At 48.3% G+C, this 24,672-nt stretch overlaps 1 protein-coding gene across 1 annotated transcript; it reads left to right on the top strand.

Annotated features, from left to right (window-relative positions):
• The first annotated feature begins 2,435 nt into the window (after positions 1-2,435).
• Positions 2,436-24,368, top strand: pdzrn4 (PDZ domain containing ring finger 4). Its single transcript, XM_029825789.1, has 9 exons — positions 2,436-2,823; positions 14,628-14,881; positions 15,324-15,426; positions 18,343-18,441; positions 19,370-19,432; positions 21,091-21,192; positions 21,370-21,489; positions 21,667-22,719; positions 22,800-24,368. Exons 1-9 carry the CDS (start codon positions 2,755-2,757, stop codon positions 23,370-23,372), a joined length of 2,436 nt encoding a protein of 811 aa, XP_029681649.1. The 5' UTR covers positions 2,436-2,754; the 3' UTR covers positions 23,373-24,368.
• Positions 24,369-24,672: the final 304 nt, after the last annotated feature.

Genomic DNA, 24,672 nt, shown 5'->3' with positions numbered 1-24,672 from the left:
ACCTATTTGATTTGCCTCAAAAAAAAAAAAACCTAAATGATTTTCAGTATAGCTAGTAGTGGAGGGGTTTGTGTGTCCCAATGATCCTAGGAGCTCCGTTGTCTGGAGCTTTATGCCACTGGTAGGGCCACCCATGGCAAACAGGTCCTAGCTGAGGGATCACACAAGCGCAGCCCAGGACCCCCTAATGATGAGCAACATTATTAAGCTAAGTTTCCCTTGCCCGGACGCGGGTCCCCGGGGCCCCCTCCCGGAGCCGGGCCTGGGGGCGGGGCGCGTTGGCAAGCACCTGGTGACCGGATCTCTGCCCATGGAGTCCGGCCGGGCAAAGCTCGATGAGGCAACATGGGACCCCCTTCCTGTGGGTTCACCACCTGCAGGAGGTGCCAAGGAGGTCGGGTGCATTGTGTGTTGGGTAGCGGCCAAAGGCAGGGACCTTGGCAGTCTGATCCCCGGCTGCAGAAAGTAGGGATGTGGAATGTCACCTCTCTGATGGGAAAGGAGCCTGAGCTGGTGTGCGAGGTTGAGAAGTTCCGACTAGAAATAGTTGGCCTCACCTCGACGCACCAGTCATGGTGTTGAGGGGGTCCGATTTGGTGACCTCAGGGTCCTACTCTCACCTATGGTCATGAGCTTTGGGTAATGACGAAAGAACAAGATCACGGGTACAAGCGGCCAAAATGACCTCTGCCATCAGGGAGGAGCTTGGAGTAGAGCCGCTGCTCCTCCGCGTTGAGAGGAACCAAATGAGGTGGCTTGGACATCCAGTTAGGATGCCCCCTGGACGCCTCCCTGGTGAGGTGTTCAGGGCATGTCCCTCCGGTAGAAGGCCCCCGGGAAGACCCAGGACACGTTGGAGAAACTATGTCTCTCGACTGGTCTGGGAATGCCTGGGGATCCCCCCGGATGAGCTGGAGGAAGTAGCTGGGGAGAGGGAAGTCTGGGCCTCTCTGCTTAGGCTGCTGCCCCCATGACCTGACGCCGAATAAACGGCGGAAGATGGATGGGTGGATGGATGGATGGATGGCTTTAGCTCCCTCTTCACCCTTTTATGCCCCCCCACTTCCCCCCCATAGGAGCCTGGTCCTGCTCAAGGTTTCTTCCTGTTAAAAGGGAGGTTTTTTTTCTTGCCACTGTTGCTCGTTCAGGGCTCGGGCTGTGGGTTTATCATTTGGAAGATATTCGAAAAGTGGGCAATGTTGCCAATTTTTGCAGCTAGTTGGATAGGGGGAGCAGTGGACACAACCCTAAAAATGTTCACCAACAACTTTTCCTCATTACATCGACGAGAAATCTGGGCAGCGTGAAATTTCTGTCGGGACATATTAACCATGTCAAATTAGCGTAAATTTCTTCAGTGGCGGGTTTGTAATGGCGCGGCTGCTTTTCCATTCATCATCCCAGCATCTCTCCCACCCTCTTGATGCTCCACTCCCCCTCCAACACCCCCATGGAGAGAGGCCAGTTGGGCTGCAAGCTAATTTGAACCCAATCAATACTGGTCTGTGTTTCTTCCTGTGTGCGTGTGTGTGTGTGTGTGTGTGTGTGTGTGTGTGCGTGTCGGCCCAGTCCAGTGCCCTTGCCTCCAGAGTGGGAAGGAGCATCTGTTTGGTGTCCGCCGCTCAGAACGAGGGTCCGAGCGCTGCCACAGATTCAGTCTGAGTGTAAAGGCTATCGGATCGAATCCAAATGATCGAGTATCGTGATTGAGCCGGTTGTCGAGGAGCGCGCACGGAGAAACCGGCCTCGCGCTTATTTGATTAAGTGTATGGATAGCATTTTATCTCCTCCACTTGTTTTTCTCCGGGACCGTCCTGCATTTAAATTAAACATTACTCGTGTTTGTGTGCTGAGCACGCACCTAAACATTCGGGTGCATGTGCGCACACGCACGGCAGAGGAATCTAATACGGCTTTCACTTATTTATTGCCTTTATATTTATTTATTATTTATTTTTTACACTCTGAGGCTAAAAAGTTACAGAAATCAGAGTCCAAGGCTGTTTTTAAGCACTTTACTTGGTTTTCCCAATGTTTTTATTTGGTTATTATGAAGCAGTCTATTCTTGACTCCAGCTGACTCATTTTGATATACTTCAGACAAAATATTGTGCAGTTTTTTTAAACATTTAATGTCAAGTAATCATGTGGGTGAAATTCTGCCCCGTGCCCCCCCCACACACACACACACACGCACTGTCAAGCTAACACAAGTGCTGCCACAACCGTGCGCACACTTCTGCCTGCGAGCGCCGATGTTGATGCTCAGATGCTGCAATTGCCTGAGATCAGACTAGCTACCCCCCCACCCCCCCAGCCTCCCTCCCTTAACCAGCCAATGAGGGAGTCGCCTATTCAGCCCGAGCAGGCGTGTGATGGCGGGCTGCCGTGGGAGGAGGTGTGTCCCCACGAGCCAAAAGTGCGTGTACGAGCGTCGGTGCGCTCACACTGGAAAGAGGAGGTGGAGGAGAGAAGAGAGGGGAGCGTATGTAGGCATGCGAGGAAGAGTCAGGGGAAGGCGTGACAGGCAGGGAGGGAAGAGAAGCACGGCGGCGCGGTCCGCTCACACCTGAGTTCAACTTCTGCAGGGGCGTGTGTGTCCAGGTTGAGGGGGGCCCCCGAGGACGGACGGATGAGAAGGAGCTGCGGGGGAGCCGAAGAAGAGGAGTGTATTCCACCCCGGGGGCAGCCAGCACACGCCGCGCACGGCAAGCACTCCATCGGGTACCCTGCGCCGTTTCCCTGACAACTAGAATGGGTTGCAATTTGTGCACCTTGCAGAAACGGGAGGAACACTACAAACTGCTGTACGAGATCGCACAGGTGAGCGCATGAACTTGGTCGGAGGGGAGGGAGGGTGGAGAAAGCTGGGCGAAAGACGGGGAAAGTGAGCTGCTCCCAGGCACGCGTGGGTTCCTCTCCGCATCAAAGTGAGCGGAGCTAGTTATTTCTCCTCGGCGGAGGGAGATGTGAGAGCGAGTTGGGCTGCCTTTCCCATGCCGGCTCCGGGGGAATTCCTCTCATCTCCCTCTGCCTGCGACCGCCCGCGAGCCGAGCGATTCACAGAACAGCCAGCAAATGTCTTCAGCTGTTATCTTCTCTGTTGCCTGTCAGAGCCGGACTTGTTTTTCCTCTCCTCGCTTCTTCTGACCCCCCCCCCCCATTTGGCTCCCTTGAATAAAAGCTCTCATCTCTCTGCAGCCGTGTTGGGATGATGAACAGCAGAACACCGTAAATGCACTTGTGACACTTGTGATGCTGTCAGATGGTTCCCTGAGGTTGTTCTTGTTCCTGCCTGGATTCCAGGTAAACTTCAAGTACCAACACGGCTGCAGAGTTTTCAGCGAACGCACGTCCAACAGTGACAAGGGCTCCTTCATCATTTAGTGTGGCGGGTGGTAACAGGTAGCATCTGGGTGGAGTGGAACAAAGCTGAGCGCCTCTGCTCGTGGGGTCATATCAGAGCTGGTGGGAAATCAACTCCTAACCCTGTTTAATTGCTCTGTCGTCTTTTAATGCTCACAATCGACGCCGGTGCTCTTTAGAGCCCCCGTACGACTCACAAGACTTCACCTCGGTCCAACCTTTCGCTGCTGACGCTGCGTTTCATGAACATTATTCACATTCGGTTTGGAGCTCATTAAGTTTTCCGCTATAGATTCCCTGCGGTTTTAATGAGACAGTGGGCGTCTTTGGCGTCTGCCTGCGCAGGGCGCTGTAAAATTGGCCGTGTCAGTTGTAGGAAACCCAAGAAGGCTCATCGAGTAACTGGAGGATCGGGCCAGAACAAAGGAATAAACACGGCATGTTAACTTGTGGAGAAATTGGGCATAATTAAAGACGAATACAAAGGACACGGCTGACTGAGTTCTCACAATAAACACGACTGCGTACGCATTGTTGGGATCTTTCCAGAAATGAAATGAGGACATTGACACTTGTCTCATTTACATGTGGTAGAGCTGAAGCTATCGGCACAACACACAGTTGGGAAAGAGACACACCTCTATTAGTACCTTGGTTGGGTCCTCCACCTATTAAACATTTTCTGGGCACACTAGCAACACCCATAAAGGTCAGACGCTGATCTTTTGTGGCTGTTTTCTAAATGTCTAATCATCGGCTGTTGGCTGGTTGGTCCCCATAATAGCCCAGTGGCTGTTTGGATGGCACAAAGATTGGCAACTACCTGTAAATGGATCCAAGAGTAATGCAGTTATCAACCGACTCATTAGCTCAGAACACAGAGTGGAAATGTGCAATTAGCTTGGCCTCTCTAAAGGAAATCTATTTATTAACACACGAAGAACATAATGCAGCCTGTTTATCTTAATCGATTAAATCTCGTAGCTAATATAGCTAACCGATGAGGCTACATGCCCACGGTGATTTGAAGGCTCTATCAATGTTTCCATCGATAAAGGGGACCAAACGTGAATACTCTGACAGCTTATCCTAATAGCATCTGCTTTAACAGGCCCCGGCATTTTAATCCAGCGTAGCGAATTCACAGATAACAGGAGGATTTTGTCACATGTGGCGTTTGCAAGGAGCTCAAGCTCCGTCTTACGGTTTCCTACTATTTCCATGTCACGCTGCAGGTGTCCTGGCACCCAATGTGGCAGACATCCAAGAATATTGTGTGTGTGTGCGCGCGCTCAACCCACTCACTGTTAAAAGCTCTGGTGTGTGTTTGACAGTCAGAACACCCACCGTTCTCATTATCTGTGTGAGGTGGGGGGAAGGGGGGGTAGCTTTTCAGTAAGTGTGTCACTGTGACTTTGTCTCCAAACTGGAGGGGATTCTACAAATCCAGAGAGACTTTAACAGGCTCTCTCTCCTCCCTTTTTGTCATCCCAGACTTTCTTTTCCTTCTTTTTTTTGTAATTTCTGACCTTTTATTTGCCTCGTCCCAGCAGAAACCCCAGAGAAGGTCTGAACAGTCGCATCGTTGAAGCTATTTGGACCATTGTCTTCATCCCAGTATAAATGCATGAAGCTTAATTGAGTTTGTTATTGAAACACTCGTCAATAACAAGCTAGCAAATTGAGATGCCATCAAGTGTTCCTCTCATCCATCCATCATAAACGAATCCCATTCATCACCGCCTTCAGCTGCTGTCTCCTGATAAAGCTCCAGTTGACCTTTTTTGCATTCTCGCTGACCTAAGTCAGGATTTGGGGTTGAGCTCGACCTCAGAACAGCCCGCCCCAGTCGGGCCCGAGGGGCCTGTGCACGTGTAGGAAGCTCAGCTTTGGGTCGCACCGCCTGGATGTATTAGCATGACTATTTAAACCTTGATTGTCGGCCATGCTAGCATGTTCAGGAGCACCTTTACGGTCCAGTTTTAGAAAACAACCACAATGTTGATACCAAACTAGCTCCGAGTCCCAAAAGACACAGCTGAAAGGAGCTCTTGTCGTAGTTCCCCCACCTAATGTGGGCTGGCGGCCTCTCTCCTCCTTTCACTCAAACAAAAGTCATATTTCAGGGGCCCGTTGCAGCCTGCAGGCCTGCTCCTGCAGCATCGGCGGCTATCTCTGCTCACACAGCTGCACTGTTCTGACAGTTTGTCCCTCCGAACCCCGCGGCCACGGCCAGATTTACGACTGTCATCAGGCCGTTTACGTCCAGTGTTTTCACTCGTGATTCCAGGTGTTTAGCTCGTGGCTGTGTTAAATGGTCCCATTATCCCAACCTTTAGCTCGCCAGACACGTGGGATGTTTTTGTTTTTCTGCTTTACTCAGCAGCTGGGTTTTTTTTATCACCTGGTAAATGATTTAAAGAGTATTAGTTATTAAAGCTATTTTCTATTAACACTCTTCCCACTTCTAAATCTGTTCCTTGCTGGTGAATTGATTTTTTTTTTTAAATAATTAATTTTAGCAACATATAACACTCCCCGCCAAAATAAAGTGGGATCTAACCTGGTTTTATAAGATATACAGGGGAGCATGCTTTGTGTGCAGGGTTGACCCGCAGCAGACGCTGGGCCACATGTCCACGTCTGTTGGACAGCATGAAGGTGGCTAGACGTAGCAGAGCCACCTATGGTGCCCTGAGTGGGACACAAAGCCTGGGGGGGGGGCAGCCGTCTCCTCCATATGGCAACCTCAGCCCAGGAAGAGCCGGTACAGCGAGTGAGCCGCAGGATATTGTGACTAAAGGAAGGAATCTTTGTCATAATGTCTCACAAGCACGTCAGAATGGTTGCTAAGCTGGGATGACTGGTGCAGGGGGGGCAGTCCCTGTTTCGCTCCGCTGGCCAACGATCACCTCCTGCGCTGGCTCTGATAAGCCCAGGATGAAAGCCCCATCTGTGGGCAGGGGGACACCCCTTCCATGACCTGCTGCCTCCCCTCTGTAGGCGAAGGATGCGCCCACGATGTATGTGCAGACCGTAAATCTGCGCCGGAGAGACGCAGATAGGCCTATTTGCACGTATTGTGCACGCTCGTGTATCACACGGGACGCTTCCACTCATCAGCTGGAGGCCGTGTTTTTCCTGTTTCGCGACTGTAAAAATGTCGTTCACGTGCTCGGCCTCGGACTTATCGGGCGTTATCAGCCTCTGGTGGTTGGGATGATAATAGGGAGGGAGGAGAAGGGACAAAGACGGAAGGGAAGAGGGATGGTGTAGTAGGTCGCCATCCATCATCCTTTTAAATCCTCTCATTCTTCTTGAGCCTCTGGCTCCAAAACAAAGTCACTCCCACCTCAGCCTCCGCGTCCTCCTGTCACTTATCACTCCCAGACACTGTTTTAAGTCTGTTCCATTCCGCTGCTCCCGTCTGTCTTCCTGCCTGGCTGGCTGGTTCATTAATACATGCTGGCGTGACCCCTCCCTCAGAGAAACGTCGGATTTATCCGCCGATCCACAGGAAAAACAACAAAAATACGGTTGAAGACCAGCAGCCGACGGTCACTGTCATCTCTACGCGGGGGGAGGACGCTAATGCCGTCTTGTCTCGGTTCTGTCGCGTCAGCAGCTGTGAAATGAAACCGTTTTGAAGGCAACCGTACACCGGAATAATTCAGGAATGCACCTTATGGCCATATGCTGCGAGCTGTGTTTTGTCAGGAGTGACAGATGCTGCTGAGAACCATCTGGAGCCGTTGCGGACACGTTGCAGGTATTTGCAGGAAATGCCAACATGGACGCAAAATATGCACAAAACGCGCCTTGATATTCAGCGGGTATGGAGAGGAAATGCTAAAAGCTCAACTTCAGAGAGGAATTCCTCCGGCTTCCTGCCTATTAGCATGCATGCTAATGTGTTTCTCCTCCGAGACCAAATGTTGCAAGAAAACCTTCACTTTTATCGCAACCGTTTCCTCGGTTTTTGGGCTTCATAAACTCCGCGTGCACTCTGCAACCGTTAGCTGGATGCTACCATCACTGCCAAGTTCATACTGAGCCCACAGGGTGGATCCTGGGTCCAGGTGGTCTGAAGGGAGATTAGGTTACAGCAGGGCCTTGGTGTTGGATTCCCACTTAAACAACTTGGCTGCAGGAGTCATTTTAGGCCCACTCAGAGCCTGGCATCGAGTCCGGTTACAGATAGAATGACACTGAGCCATCTGCGCGGTAAATGGGAACGATTGCATTTGGAGCACAAGTGTAACCGTAAGCCGTTTGTTGATACAGGAAATGCCCCGAGGATGAAGGGCGGCCGCAGCGGCGGGGATGGAATTCTGTTGTCGCGAGAGGAAGCGCGGGAGGAGGTTCTTTAAATGGAGTTATGTTGGGGAGACGTGTATCTCTGAATGCAGATGGCAGCGACGTAGAGAAGGAGCTTACGCATGCCGTCAAATATGAGATTTCCTTTGCAAGTGTTTTATTGAGGATCAAAGACATTTTGAAGAGATTTAAGAGGGAAAAACTTTAGATTCCGCACACCAGTCTTGGGATTTCAGGCGTCTTTGGTGTTAGTTTATTCACATTTCTCTTTAGAATTCAGCTTCGGCGGCAAAGAAAAGCTGCGGTTCTATAAATTTGGGGTTATATTGTCAGAACTCTTTTGGAAAAATTGCCATGAATGCTGTCTTTTCAGGGTTGGTAGAATTTAGTTGCAATGGCTAACTGCTAACACACATCAGTATTTGTCATAGTTAGGTGAAATTTGACACACCAAACGATAACAATGAGAAATTCCGATGCTGTAATAGCTAATATACTGTATAGCCGGCGTATGCTAACATAATCAATATCAGGAAAGGTACTTAATGGCAGCAGAAGAAATGAAGAATCCCCTCATTAAAGACAAGATCGGAGCCAGACTAGTTTAAAAAGGATCCCATCTTGTTCAACCCATACATTTTTAATTATTTAACAGTTTTATAACATGTTTCAGTCCCACCAGAGCCACACAGATCAGACCCCTGACCCATTTTGAGAAAGTTTGGCTTAATGAGTCCATCTGTGGCCCGTTGTGAAGATAGACCGAACACGCTAATCATCGTCTGACTGAGAATCCGCTGCTGGCACATGATTACGCTTTCACTGAGGTTTTTGTGGGGTTGCACTCAGTAACCTGATTGGAACAGTGAGCTGAATGAGGGGCAAATTGAGCCGCCGTGTTTATTTGGATGAAGACCTCTTCCCGCCTGCTCGCTTGCAGCTGCCTGTAGTTGTTTTTCTTCTGGAGGGTGAAGTGCAGAAGCTTTATGAATAATGCTCAGTTTTTGTGTTAGTCGCGAGCCGAAGCGCGCATCACTTAGAGAAGTAAAAACCAAATGTTTGAGAAGGCGGAAGGAAAGACAAGACGGTTCAGGCGACTCGGTTTCATGCAAAATCGAGCTAAAATGTGTTATTGTTCCTCGGTACGCATAGAAATGTCTTTATTTTCCCTGAGGTGTTAGCATGCTCTGCTAATCAAGTGTCTGCCTTTACCCCAAACCTCTGCTCCGAACAATGATTCACAGCAACTCTTCTGGTTCTTCTTTTCCCGAGGACGCCTCTGGAACAGTTATTACTCGTTACCTTGTCATAATTGGGTTTTTGTTCTTTTTAGGATAGGAATTATTATAAATCTCTCCTCAGGGGGGAAAGGAGAGCATTACATTTAAAAATGCTCGAGGGGCTACATTCACCAGCGGATTCACACATGTGAGATGTCGCCTGGCAGATTGTGGAGCTTTTTTTACCCCAATTCAGGTGCATAAGCAGTTTAGGTGGTAATTACATCTACGGCAATTTCAACAAAACATTGTTGTGGTTTGTAAATGGAAGTAATATTGACCATTTTATGGCGTCTCACCCAAAAATGGCAGACTAAAGCGACAGAAATGTGAAATAGATTCACAGATGGGTTTTTTCACTTCTTAGTTTACTTTATGGTTCCTACAGTATATGAATGGCTTGTTTGCCTAAATGGAGAATGTGCTTTCCTGCTTCTGCCCATAACCTCCTTGTGACCCCAGACATCTGGAGGGAATTGTTTGGGTCTAATCGGTGACCCCCGAGAGCCTAATTGAAACTCATCACTGTGTGCGTCGATGTGCTGGATGGGTCACTGTATTGTTCAACTGGCTGTTGTTTTACTGATAGATGAGAGATAAATGGCCATCTAACGACCACGGGGAGGACGCGGAGCAACAATATAGTCCTGATACGACAGTGGCTAGGTACATTACTCCAGCAAGGCCGCCTCATAAACAAGCAAATACCCCAAAATGTACGCTAAACGCATTCAATTCATGCAAACACACACAGAAAATGAAGATTACGCCTCTTGATTTGTCAATAAAGAAGTTTTCCAGTCATCTGTCATCATTACACCCACAGCGAGCTCATTTCCACCCTGACTACCCCTCCCAACGTGCTAAGACAGCTAATTTATTCACTGGTAACGTGAAACAAGAGGGCAGCGGTGGGTCTGGATGCTCACTCTTGGATTGTGGTAATTGCGATGTGGTTGCTAGGATGTTGAGTAAAATGAATGTCTCTCTGATGCTGTTTTGTCATAACCTGTGTCATCCATGGCTGCCTGAGGACACAGAGCATTAGTTAAACACAGACAAAGTAGCCCCGCCTGGATGTATGAGCCTGCCAGATAGCACAGAGAGTCATTTTACAGGAGAAACAACCAGCAGGTCTTTAAATCGTGGATCTAACTAAGCAGCACGAGGCACAACAATTGATTGTGATGACTTCCATAGCCAAGTTATGCCATAACAATGATGAACAAATGAAAGGAAACTGTGTTCTAATTGGCGATAATGTGTTTTTGATCATCTCTGGGAAGCGACACGACTCGGGCTTCCCCCACCCCTTCAAAACTCGTTGAAAGAAAAAAAATCTTCCAAAGCGACAAAAGCGTTCCAAGGTTTTACAATCGGGAAGGATTTATATTCATGAAGACTAATTGAAAGGAAGCCCGCCTCGGATGTGGAAGTGCTGCAAAGAGCAGGAAATGAGGTAGCTCTTTATGCGCTGGCTGACAGATGATAACCTTTGATAGCCCCCTCCATTGCCACTTACATCCGAAATGTCTGCTCAGAATGACAGTCGCGAGTCAACAGTGTCTGATCCCTGGGTACGCGCTCCCGCCACCATTGTCGTTAGGAATTAAGCACTACGTGGTATCTTCTGACACGCTGTCTTTCTACGAGCTGAATATAAATGACTGAAGTCGCTGTGACAGGGTGACAAAGGCATCCTGACAGGAACGCTAACAAAAAAACCCACCTCAGACAAAGAAGATACAACATGCAGGAATACGATTAAGTTAAGGCGTTCGAAAGAAATAGACACACGTTCTTGTACCAACGCACAAAAGAAAAAAAAATGGAGACAACTTGTTGTTATTGACCATTTCTGGAAGCATATTCAGCTGGGGTTTAGCCTTGCTGCTAATATTAGCAGGGAGTCCAGCTAGCAGGGCTGGGAAAGTTCAGCACTCCTGACCAAACTAAAACTATAAAAATGTCAGCATTTTACATTTTGGTGGGGGTCATTCTGGTTGTTTGTGGCCTCTAGGAGCTAGCTTGTTTGGTGCCGCACAGCTGTAGGGGGTGAATAATCAGCTGAGGAAGAGAGTTAATCTCAGTGAAGGACACTTGTGCGCCGTAACCGTGGCAGCTTGAAAGGGTTAGCTGAAGGACGGAGTGTCGGACTGTTGGATTCCAGGGAAATGGGATGCGAAGGCTTTTGAAGCGTGTTTCCGCTAAAACTTCCTACATTTGTAAGTGTTAAGTCCCCCTCTGAAGAACTGAGCGCTAAAACAAACCACGGCTGAAGAGTTCTTGCAGAGGGAAGGTCTCTTATCTGCTGCGCACAGATACCGCAGCAGATTGACCTGTGCGGGAAACTTTAGATCCACCCTGACAGGTTTTTTAATCCAGGTTTCATGTTGTTGCACAGTTGGCGTCCACGCGGAACTAATTGGTGTGTTTTGTTTTTTCTTTTTGTGCCAGGGAACAGTGAAGGACACTGGTAACAACAACTCGCGCGGGCTGAAAATGCAAAAATAGATACATAAAAAATAGAGAAATCTCCTTGAATCTTATCACACAGCCTCTCGCCTTCCCGTGTTCTCCCCCCCTTATTTGCATTTTCCCTAACGCTCTAATTGCCTCTCATTAAATACCTTGTCACTTTGATTAATTGGTGCGACGCAGAAATGTAAAACTGCGGCGCGTCGCGATGTGTCGCGAGCAGCCTCTGATTAGGAAAGACAAACAAGCCCAACTGTACGTGCAGGAAACGGGGTCAAATCACCCTAAATCCACTGAAAAGTTCAGTCAGGGGTCATTTCCTCCTGCGGATCTTGGAAGATCTTAAAAAATAAGTCTTGTTCTGGTGAGTCCTGAAGTTCCTCCTCCCTCTCGTCCATTTCCAATAGCAACGGGTTGAGACTATCCACTCATGCTGGCGTGGAAAAAGACGAAAGGTCCATTAAACTAGACGAGTGTGACTCCAGAAATCTCAGCGAAGGGCTTCGGCTTTGTCTTCCACTCACTTCTACTGGTTAAGTATAGGCGTCGTTTCCAGCAGGGGGTCATTCCTTTCGTGCGAAATGTAGCATAATTGTATGAAGTTATAGAATTTCCTCTTTCACCAATGCTTAAATGGACGTCTCATAAATCAGGCGGTTAATGGGAAAAGCCAACCGATGTTTTTTACTTTCACGCTTCACAGCACAAAGTAAAATAAGTGGTTGTTCTTCAGCAGTTCGGAGCTGTAAGCCTGCAGCTGGAGGAAACATCAAACTGTTCTCACTGGGACCCGTAGGACCAGTAGCTGCGTTTTGGACACAAGAGGGTGACATAGGATGCTAGCCTTACGCTCTGAGGAGAGTTAACGTTGTTCACCGCTACCGCTAGCTCCTCAGAGCTAAATTAGCCTCATTACGGTGGCTCCCATCGTTACTTCCTGTGTTGCAGACACAAAGGGAAGGGGTCATGTGATTCAGGTGACCGAGCGCGGTCCGCCAGTCATTCTCCTGTCACTCAAATTTATGGAACCATTATCTTCTCCACCTCAGCCGGGCTTGTAAACCGGAGCCTTGTAAACTCCAAACGATCCATTTCCATGTATACGCCATCTTGCCAGGTAGGCGTGGGCTCGTGCGCGTTAATGCAGGTGAATGAACGAGGCCCGCGTGCACCCGCCATACGGGATATTTACGGATAAAAGACACGTCTGCGTTGAGAAGCCGTCCTCTCGGGGGACGAGGAGGTCAGCGGTGAATGGGAGGGGGTCACCTCCTCGACAGCCTTTGTTCACAGGCCCATTGTGAACCCGTTCGATCGGAGACGCGACCTTCGTTAAAACACGCTGGATGCAAACAAGTGCATTGTGGGGGCTGTTTTAAGTCTGCTGGGAGCTGACAAGTCCCCTGCGTGTGTGTGTGTGTGTGTGTGTGTGTGTGTGTTTGCGTGTGTGAGTGTGTGTGTGTGTGTGTGTGTGAGAGAGAGAGACAAGGTATCTGTCAGATTTAGCGGTGAGGCTGAGTGTTTTCCATCATGCTCTTATCTCTCCGCGGCAAACATCTCACACACACACACACAACAAATTCTTATCTCCTGCCTTTCCATATCGCTCCTGTTTGTATTCGGGGGAAAGTGGATCCAACCTTTAGCCATCTTAGCAGCCAACCGATCACACGCGGTGGCAGGTTTAAAAGGTTGACACGGCCCCTCTCTTGAGCAAATTGAAAGCTTCGTGCCAGGCACTTGCCACCGCTCGCACTGGGCCACGCGTCTCCATCGCCGGTAACCACGTCTGGCTAATGTTCGGCATGAACAAAGGAAGTCCAGGAATTCCATAACCATCCAGTGGACGAACCACGCTGGCGTTTCCCACCACTTGTCTCGTCAGAAGTTTGGAGGAAAGTTTTCCTCAATCGTCTGTTTGTTTCAAATGTACGTAAATGTCATCATTTCAAAAGGCAATAACACCTAAAATTGGGCAATATCAACTTCCAGCAGAGGCTACACAGCGATATTGATTCAGAGGCCAACACACACACGTAGCACCCGGCTACATTATCCTCCTCACAAACTGTAGCGCGCCACTTCGAACCTTAACCTTTAAAGAGAGTGTTTGGACAGACGAGAAGCTTTAGTTTAAGGCGACTGGGAGCCATTTTTTATTGGCAACGGTAACCTTTAACTTCAGCGAGATGAAGCTGCGGCTTCATTACACGAGTCCCGGTGGGCCGCGGCAAACTCCAACCTCCGCACAGCTTTTGAGAGGAATGCCGTGTGACGTAACGAGGCCGATATTGCCTGTCCGTCGGGGGGAAGAGGAAAGGGAACTTGTAACGGGAACAGAACGGAATCCTGACATAAAATTAACAATTTCCACTCCATGTTTACTCCGTCACCTGTGGAAGCAGAATCATCTGCCTATAAAAGCTGGTGCACTCGGCTGAATGTCGAATAATGATAATCCTACCGTGCAATCAATGTCTTTATCACGTTTTGGAGTTTAATCACCCCTAATCTATAAATTCAGCGCGTATAAAAATGCACGCACACATAACGGCATCTGCCAGCTATTAATCAAGCTCAAATTGAAGAACGGCACATGGACACACAGGCAGGGGGATTCGCATGTCCTCCCTTCTATAAAATTCCCTTTATAGGCACATCTGGGAGAAAGAAAAAAACCTGGACGGCGGGAACGGACTGAAGGTCTGAAGCGGCACCACATTAGCTTTCCCAAACTCGCCCTCAAGACTAAAAGCAGAAGACGAGGCCGGCGTCCACATGATGTCCAATTTGCCGCCGCTCACCCCGTCCACCAGGCATATAAATATCGCCCCATTACCGCTGCTGTCATTTCGCATCCCAGCCCTTCGGAAAACACGGGCGAAATCAATGGGAAAATCAATTTCGGGTCCGAAAATGAACTTGGCTTAATGTAATTGTGTCGGAGGACTTGTGAGTGTATTCCCACAGACATGACATGACAGCTCTTCTCCCGCTCGCTCCCTCGCCGTGCGACCTTTTATTAGCTGACAGGAGCGCCGCCCGCTTAAACGGAGGCTCCCAGAGGGGCTCCGAGGAGACCTGCTCCCGTTTCCTTCCCACATCGCGGCTCATTTGCCTAAACTGTCATGGTTAGCGACGCGGGTAATGACGAAATCTCAAAAGATGGATTTCTTCTCCCCGCAGGTGAACGCGCGGGAATTCTCCAAGGTCGACCATGAGGGGACGGTGGCGGAGGCCATCAGGCGGGACCCCATCGTCGTCCAAGTCCTCCGGCGGAACCCGGCCCGAGCCGCGGCCCCGGGCGCGTGGCAGGACGTACCCGTGACAGATGTCTGCACCCAGACGGACATCACCTTCGAGCACATCATGGCTCTGGCGAAGCTTCGGCCCGCGACGCCGCCCGTGCCCGACGTTTGCCCTTTTCTTCTGTCTGACAGGTGAGGGCAAATAAGTGGCGTGACGGCAGGTGAGCGAGCTGTAATATCCGGAACCAGGAGGTTTCTTTTTAATCACCGCCAAGCTGCCCCCGAGGCTTGTTTGTTTTCTTCCACATGGCGCCAGCCAACAGAACCTCCTGAACCCGCATCATTATGCGGAGCCAAACCCTGAGAGCAATAATCACTTTTATGCGCCGCATCCATTTTCTTTAATGGGAGCTTTCGCCGAGCAATTAGAAGCCAACCGGCTGATAGAGGACGTTGTCCGCTGCTCCGTCCGTACCGCCGCCCGATTTAAGAACCAGGCAGCAGATGCGACCCATGTTCGTCCACATGGGGGGGACCGCTACGCGTTCTGTTGCCAGATTCGGCTGAGACTGGCAAATTTGGAGCTGTGCTTGGCAGAAAGGGGGAAAAGATCAAAGTTGTTTTTTCTTTCCAGCTGCCATTCCATCCAGACCATGGAGCACGAGTTCTACGAATGCCCAGAATACTTATCCAACACGGCGGCAGCGGTGGAAAGGACTGAGGAATACGAGTACGAGGTAAAGTTTCATGGACGTCGTGACGGTCGGGGGGCCGCGTGTGTTCCATCCTTCTTGTCTTCCGAGTCTCCAGAAATAAACGTCCTGCACAGCAACAACTTGCTACCTGCTGAAAAGCGCAAAATACATATAAATGAAGTGTTTAATTGTGGTTTTGGCTTTTCAAGCCTCTCCAACATTGGCACTGCAGTGCCGCTGCCATTGAAATAAATAACTCCAACAATAGATCCAGGGTTAGTTCTGAAGGATGATGCATCAATGAAAAGGAAGGCCACGTTTCGAAGGGTTCTTCCAGAAGGCCAGCCTCTTCAACGGCTCCTTTTATCAATTTTCTTTATCCAAAGCACTACATTGTTTTCTCTAAAAGTGCTTGTTGAATTTTTCTTCCATTTGATGCAGCAAAATAGATTTTTTTCAAATCTAATTTTATCCTCGGCTTGGCCGGTTTGGCATCAGCCGTTCGGAGATACTGGGAGGATATTTGCTTTCTCACTGTTTAAAACATTGGCTCAATCCCAATAATGTTCCAGATTTTACTCTGGATCTGGCCTCTCTGCACGGAAGTATAATCTTCTTCCTGTGCCTCTGTGGGTCTTGTACTAGTATTTCACTGAATTGCCCCCAGGTGAGAGTGTGTGAGGCAGTGTGTGTGTCCTGTGACCTGCGGAATGTCTTACTGCCTCTCATCCAGTCACTGCTGAGAGCCTACACCATCCCTGTGACTCTGATTAGGAAAAATGGATGGCTGTACCTAGGAGACAACAGAGCCTTTATTAACTGTGCCTCTGTGGTTTGTCACCTATTACCATGGTAACCAGACACATTTTGAAGGATCATGCTCCAGTCAAGTAAATTATCCCAATGAGAGACACACCGGAGCACCAGGGAGCACTTCCATATGTATCATAACTCCAAACTGGATGCAGTTTTAAAATATTTGTTTAAAAGTCCATTTCGACCCTAATGAGCACCACAAGCATCACAAGGGGTGTATCCGTCACCAGGACGTGGACCTCGAGGTCAGCTAAGATGACGGTGGTGGCTGTTCCCTGCGACCGTTAGTGGTCCCCCCTGGTTTAATAGGCACTTCCTGGTTCAGTGAACTGCATGGTGGGTCGTTAAGACTCCCATGCTGCCAGCTGTGGCCTCACCTTCCAACATCGCGGAGTGCTCGTGTGCGGTAATGGCAGTAGTATCAACAACAAGGTCGGACGCGCACACCAACTTGCCGACATCCACCCCCCCTTCCCCTCACCTCTGTCCATCCATGTGTATCTGAGCGAAACACCAATGGCTTTCCTATCGGACCAAACGGAATGCGGCTGCCCTTCCAAAGCACATTATTTCTGACAGCTTTGGCTTCGCTCACAGCTGATTGCCCACATGGGTACGGCTGCAGTTCTATTATTCTGGCTTCTGCCAACACCACCGCTGAACTATAAGAGTATAGCGGACAGGCCAGGCGACTGTTAAAACATAAGCCAACATATGGTTTATGCTGGACAGTCCTCAAATGTTGGCGCGTTGCTGCGGTATAACGGGATTTTTGAGTTCTTCTTGCACCGCTGTGCTGATTTGACGCCCGTATGACCGTTATGCTTATGACAAAAACTCAAATGTGTAATAATAGCAGAATTAATAGGGTCCCATTAAAACCGTTTGTTAGCTTTCCTTAAGGACTGAATGCACTTTAAAGGCTGTTGCTATAAAAAAAAAAAAAAAAAAAGCCACCAATGGCTCAAAGGATGCGTGGAAGTGGAAACAATGAGCCATTAAGCATTAAGCATGGCAGTAATTTTTCTGAAGCAAAGGTTTCGCACGCCTGTGAAGCTGAAACGTTGCTAACAGATGTTAATGTGGCATTAAAAACCAGGCCACCTCATGTCTTTATTTCCCGAATGAAGTGTCACGATGGCAGGTGGTAAATTGAAAACCCAGCAGAAGCCACGGTAACATAAATCCCCCCTTCTTTTAAAGAACAATGACACAAAATTAGCCGCCGCTGAGGCGTAATTGAAGGTGATCTTTAATCTAGACTCTCCACGTTTCCCCGGCCCTTCACAGGTGGGCTCTGCCACCAGGCCCGACCATCCACTCGCTGCGCGTGGTTATTAATTTGCCGTCAAACTGGCGCGAGCGGTCAAAACCAACGCATGTGTTAGCACATCATAAACTCCAAACAGATCCCTGCCTTTTGAAGGTCAGGCCTGTCTGCACTAGGAAGGGTTAAATGCCAAAGAAATAAATTAAGTCTCCTGTCAATCTCTGCTATCGAGGATCCCCATGATAAAAATACAGGGGGTTGAGGTTTCATTCTTGCTCCCCACCCACCCCCGCAGCCCTTTTGCTTCACTTATAAAGCTGAAATATATTTAGCAGCATGGGCGTACGGATTACACCCAGAGATATAGTCATGTGATTACCTTTTATACACAGCAGGGATCAAATGGAGCCTGTAGCGAGGAGTGAATTCAGAAATATTTCCAATGGGAGGGGGGTCAGCCGGTGAAATAGCAGCAGCACCTTGTTTGATGCTAACGGGATTTTAGTCTCCGTGGTGTGTTTGTGGTTCCATGTTTGAATTTCCAGGGAAAAATTAAACGGTTGGATAATCTCAGCTTTGAAGTGATCCAAAATTACTCAACGTAATCAACAAAGGATCAAAATTAATTTACATATTCAATTATTACTTGAATCTGTGGGAGGAAAAAAATATTATAGACCTTTTATAAGCCCATTTAAGTACTTGGGTAGCCACAATTTCCACCACAGGAGAACAAATTCAAAGGTTCCAGAGGATCTGGGCCACACCTGATGGGTTCGTGGTTGGTTTGTGTGTTGACCATTGTGGTTGGGATGAAATCCCAGCATTGACCGTGTGTGTGTGTGTGTGTGTGTGTGTGTGTGTTATAACAGGAGGTGGAACTGTGCAGACAGAACAGCCAGGAGAAACTTGGCCTGACGCTCTGTTACAGAACTGATGATGAGGAGGACACGGGCATCTATATCAGCCAGGTAGGAAGCAGCATTTTAAAAAACCACTTTGCTTTTCACGTAGAAGAATATAATAATAAACGAATCATAAAATATATTTCAAAAACAACCCATCATCTTCGTATCCTAGTGGATTTGATTGGTCAGAATCAGATCTTTCATCACTATTTAAAGAAAAGGTTCGTTTCATTCGTCCCCCTTTTGCATGATTAAATTGAAGTTTTTAATTAGCTTCCTGTTGAAAGTGTTCTCCTTCTCTGCACAGTAACCGAAACGAAACCATCTCCAACACACCATCTGAATATCAAACAAGACAAAAAAAGAGGGCACATGCAGGAAAAAAAACTCTTTAAAACTCACATTACATCAGCTTGAAAAGACAAATTTGTATCATATAATAACGATGGCTTTAAGCAATGCAAACTGAATTAAAAAGATGATTTGTGTGGTTGCAGGTGCTCCTTTAATCCAGTTTGAATTCAGTCAGATGAGGTTTGAAAGGCAAGACGGCAGACGTACAAAAAGGTTTATATTTAGCCTTTTAGCTTTAGCCTTTTTTCCCCCACCTGAACCGCACACAGAATCCGAAACCACAAACAATGGCAGCATCTGCTGAAGCTCAAAAGACTGTAAAAGCCGCCTCCCACAGACGGCGCACATCTATTTTGGTGTGTTTGATAAAAAGACTCAAAATGCTAATTTTCCCCATTAAAAATGCAAGCCGGTATCGATGCAACTGCACACTTTAAATTTATTCCTGCTAAGATTTGGTTTCCCCAGAGAGCTGCTGTTTCTCTCATTGTTCAACAAGATAAATTCCACCAATCCTTCAGCTGTTTTGTCCAACTAAAATAGAGCCAAATCTAGGGAATTTTGTGGTACTTTCCAAAATGCCAAACGAACGCCAACCTTCCCGTATAAGCTAAATGTACGTTTTTTTCGCCGACAGGTGGAATCAAACAGCATTGCAGCCAGAGACGGACGTATAAAGCAAGGAGATCGTATTCTACAGGTGCATGTTTTCATCTCTCATCACTTTTATTTGAAATGTGGAACCACTGATCTAAATTCCTCTGATTTGTAGTCATGCCCATATTTAGCTTAGTGACTACAAACTGCGCAATGAATTCCAGAGCTCCTGAAGTCCAGACATAAAAGAGAAATCCGCTAATTCCTCATAATCTGCTGTTGAGCGCTCAAAAATATGACGGATAATGTCGGCTCATGGCTCCTATATGTATTCTTTGACACGTAAATGCTCCCAGCATTCAGCGAGACAGCCCGTACACGTTGGCAAACTGCCGCTTTCTCCAGTCTGGAAGGAGAATGTGCGCCGTATGATTAATGACCTTGTTTCCCTGCTCACTGCATCATCTTCACCGCTCTTGTCTCAGTTTCATGTGAGCCCGAGGTAGCGCTCTTCTGTCCAGCACTCAACATTTTTATCCGGAGTGTATCTGTATTTGGACCTCAGCAGCTTCAAAGCCCGTCCTTTTTCTAAGACAGTGAAGGTGAAGTCCTTCGTGACCTCTGACCTCAGAACAAGAGCTGCCGTTACACGCGGATCGATGGTGTTGATACACACGTGCCTGACCTACCTGAGAATGGATCAGTCCAGTAACAATGCTTCCTGATTGACTGTTGCCCTTCCAGCTAATTTGGACCCGGGTCGAGGCTACGGTATGCAGGCTACATTAGCATAGCAGTGAAAAACATGCAATAGTCTTTAGAGGAGCCTGCAGGTTGGGTTGAAGCCATGATGGGGCTTTTCTTAATAGTCCGAAATAAGAAACATACAACACACTATATGCTGCAATTAGAACGCTCAACTCATCACTTGTTTCTCATTTCAGTGCACTCCATGGAATCCAATTAATCCACATATTTACAATGGATTTATCATCCAGACACACATGGCGCCAGAGCCAAATGTAAAATGTAGATAACTAACCTAATTTTTGTATTAATCAAGCGATGGCCGTCTTATTTGGTCATATTTGCATGGTACACAAAGCAGATTAATAGAACTCCTCGTTATGCCTGATACAGTAAACAGGCATACCGCACGTGTTTTCTATCCTCCCCTGTTTACATAAATTCCGACTTGGTGCACTCATCTATAAATGCTGTGAGTAAGCAGTTGCGTATGATGTTTACCAACAGAGCACCCCCCCCCCCCTCCTCTTTATTGTACATATAGCGCGTCTCTCATCCATCCATTGAGCGTGTCTGTGTCAGTGTAGTGAGAATGATTGTGGGTTGCAGGGCCCGCTCCACTACTGGCCCTATTATCTCCATCTGACAGCCCCATTACTCTAGTGAGGGAAAGATGAACGCTACCTGTCAAAGAACAGTTAATTGTGTGTCTGGTTGTGTGGATGCGCCGGGCACTTGCTATTAGATTGGCTCAAAAAGTCTGCGCGGGCCCTTCCTGGAAAATTATGGCAATGGATGGGAGACAAGCACGGAGGAAAAAAGAGCTTAATGTAGGGGAAATGGGCAGTGAGTGAGGGAAACAAATAGTGGGAATGTGATTGTTCAAAGGGTGCCTTGTGAAATACAGGAAGAGGAGCGGCTAAATTGATGGCCCTTTAACGACGCGTCGTCATTTGTAAGTGGTAGGGAGTCTCCTCTTGAGCGTCACCATCTGCACTTGTCATCGATGCACAGATTAACGGCTGCGAAGTGCAAGACCAGGAGAGAGCCGTTGCTCTGCTGTCAAGCGAAGACGCGAGGAGCATCGTGCTGCTGGTGACGAGACCAGAGATCCAGGTAAACACACCCAGGCGCGCGCCGGCTTCCCGTCATATCTTGACAAGTTGTCATCTGACAGCAGCTGCCTGCTCGGGCTCCTTTTCTTTCAAACTGTCCCGGGTTTCACATAAACACGTGAGGTGCAGCCGCACAGATGGATTTCCTGACAAGGTGTGATTTGTTGGGTTTTTCTAGTTGGAGGAGGAGGAGGTATGGCTGGATGAGGACCAACAGGAGCTTGTAGACAAGCTGAAAATGGAGATCCTGGAGGAGCGGAGGAATGTATTGGGAGAACACAGAGGCAGAGGAGATGAGGTGAGAGGGTCGAGGACGAAACACATGAGCAGAAAGAAAAACACGAATAGCAGCTGCAACTTTGGACAAATGCAAGAGAGGGGATCCTCCATCCGGCTTCAACACAGCTTTAACCCAGTTTAGTTCTCCTTACTGCGGTGTTACAGACTCATATTTGTTCCTGTTTATATCCACCAGCATCAAGCAGAAGAGGAGAACACAACAGACAGTGCTACTTGTTCTTCCAACAACCAAGACAGTGGCTTCGGCCACAGCCCAGAGCACCAACCCCTGCTGGTTCGACTCCGCAAGCGAAGCCCGGCACATTTTCTGAGGGACCGTTGGCGAGTGGAGCATCCGCAAGCGAGGCGGGGGGTGGCTGTGGCACAAGATGTCCAAGGGCAGAGGACCTTATCCATGGGCCAAGGTCACGAAGGGGTGATCAGCATTCGCAACAGCGGCGGTGCGATACTGGGTTTAGAGAACTGCTTCCAGCAGCTCTTGGAGCTCAAGTGTCAAATTCGAAACGGAGGAGAGTGCGGAGTGTACTCTATTCGTCACAGCATAGAGTGTAGCCTCTCAGAGCAAGCGGGAAAGGACGGAAGCGACGAAGCCGATGTTGGAGAAGGAAGCGGAGTGGAGCAGGAGCTGAGGATGCTAAATGAGGAACTGCGCAACATTGAGCTTGAGTGCCAGAGCATCATGCAGGCTCATCAAGTCCGTAAAACCCACCAGAGAGAATACTCGGATCCCTTATCCTCACCTGGATGGAGCCCAAAAGAGAGCCACAAGCGGCATGGCAGGTTGGCCGACATCCACGAGTACCCAGAGAGGTTAGACGGTGATAAAATCGGAGAGAAAGACAGCTCCAGTGCCTACAACACAGCAGAGAGTGCACGGTCGACACCGCTAGGTGCTGAGCGATCCCCTGACCATTCCCTACAGAGACAGATAAGCATCACCAACCAAAAGAACCTCAGATTGGCCTCCTCCACGTCCTCCAGCCCGATCCCTATCCCCAAGTCCCAGAGTACACCCAGCCGTAGCAGACCAGCAGATCCAAGCCCCGTTATCTCTAGTAGTCCCGACCAGAGCAATCCGTCCCGGTCTGAGTCTGACCCTGCCCTACCTGCAGACGATGAAAGGTGTGACAGGAAAGGGCGGTCCCGGGATTCCAGGAGGGGACTTCCTTATGCCGCTTCTTGCCTGACAAGCCCCTACCAAGGCCAGGGAGGATCCAGGCAACTGCAGGTAGGTAGAATCTGTCAAACAAAGTCAGAACTTTTGTTTTTTAAGGTGTCCCATTCAATTGCTCTTTCTTTGTGTTGCAGAGTTACATGCAGCTGCTGCAACAGCACTCCTCCCTGGAGTATTCCCAAAGCCAGCTCAGCCTGCTCAGTTTGTGCCGGGATCAAGTGCAACGGAGCGGACGCCCCGGGGAACCTCGTCTCGAGTGGAAGGTCAAAGTCCGTGCCGACGGCACGCGCTACGTGGCCCGTCGGCCGGCTCGGGACAGGATCTTGAGGGAGCGAGCCCTGAGGATCCGAGAGGAGAGGAGCGGTGGCATGACAACAGACGATGACGCCATGAGCGAGATGAAGATGGGCCGCTACTGGAGCAAAGAGGAGAGGAAGCAGCACTTAGCCCGAGCGCGGGAGCAGAGGAAGCGGAGGGAGTTCATGCAGAAGAGCCGCCTCGACTGTCTGAGGGAGGGCCCAGCCAGCGGTGCCGAGGGCAGGAAGGAGATAAACATCCTGGAGCTCAGTCATAAGAAGATGTTGAAGAAGAGAAACAAAAAGATCTTGGATAACTGGATGACCATCCAGGAGCTGATGAGCCACGGCGCTCGAGTCCCGGAGGACTCCAAAGTACATAACGCCTTCCTCTCCGTCACCACCGTCTAATCACGGCTGCCACAGCGACTCCATGAACTGCTGATGTAAAAAAAATAATAAAAAAAATAAAAAAAATTCTGTAGCATCCTGAAGGCAACTTTGCGATGACCATTTTAAGTGTCTTTAACTCATTAATTAAACCTCCGCCGTTCAAAATGCAACTTTCTACTGTTTTTACGCTTGAACTTTGACACTGGCCGACAACTTTGTGTAGCGTAACGGTTAAGATTCATCCTCCTGGGTGCGAAGAACAAACACATTAATGTGCGATCCCATGTGCTCTCCTCTTTATCTTGCCTCGTTCAAGGGGTCTTTTTTTAAAATAATGGGACGATACGATATTTTTCACACTTTTAAACACTGCAACATTTTGTAATGTTTTTATACACTGAATGTCAACATACTGTAACCTTTGAATGGTTTATTATCCGTCATTTGTTATGTTGGTAATGTTTGTATCAGCAAACCCTCAATGTTAGACAGTAATCGATTGTATTGTAGCCTAAAATGTACAAAACTGTCTGGAAAGCACTGGAAACGTCTCACGAGTTCATTGTTTTGTAACTATTACCTCAACTCATTCCTCAAAGAAGCCCCATGTTCCCATCAATGCGTGATTATGTTTGAAATCGCTAATTTATGCTTTGCATTATTTTCTATTTATTGTATTTATTTTGTTCTCATTTTCTGTTCTCTGGCTCAAAGGGCCATTGTTGTTTTTGACTGTCCCCAAATAACCAATGTCTCAAAGCTCGTTCGGACATGCAGCTTATCGCGACCTTGGGTTGAGTTTTAATGCTCAGCGCCACCTAGTGGACGTGTGCATAACAATCTCAGCAAGTCGAACGTTTGACTTGTTACGGCGACTGTGTTCATGTTAGGTGAGGAATATGTTGCCTCATTTGCAATGTTTCAACTCAACCCTGCTGCTTTCCGACGTCATTTATTCAGGAGGCCTTGAATTGTGTATCTGCCGATGGTAAAATTTGTAATTAAAACAATAATCCCAGAACACATTCGAGTCATTTCATTGGTGGTTATGACCCGCTGGATGACGTCGGCTGACTGGTGGTCTATTTGCGAATCTTCAGGGACTGATTGTTAATTAAATAGATTTCCATAAACACCAGGAACACTTGTTCCTTCCAGGTTCCCTGACTCTAGTACACCATGTTGATTTCAAGGACATTGTGGGTGTAAGCATGAGCTGGGTGGACAGGTGGCGACAGAGGTGGTCGGGGGTCTTCGTATCCATTTAGCAACAGGAAGGATCAAAGCTAAAATTCTCCTTCCATTTCAAAGTATTACA

Source organism: Takifugu rubripes, chromosome 18 (assembly GCF_901000725.2).
Source record: "Takifugu rubripes chromosome 18, fTakRub1.2, whole genome shotgun sequence".
Taxonomy (NCBI): domain Eukaryota; kingdom Metazoa; phylum Chordata; class Actinopteri; order Tetraodontiformes; family Tetraodontidae; genus Takifugu; species Takifugu rubripes.
The sequence above is the reverse complement of the archived record's forward strand: the minus strand, read 5'-3'. Positions and strand labels throughout refer to the sequence as shown.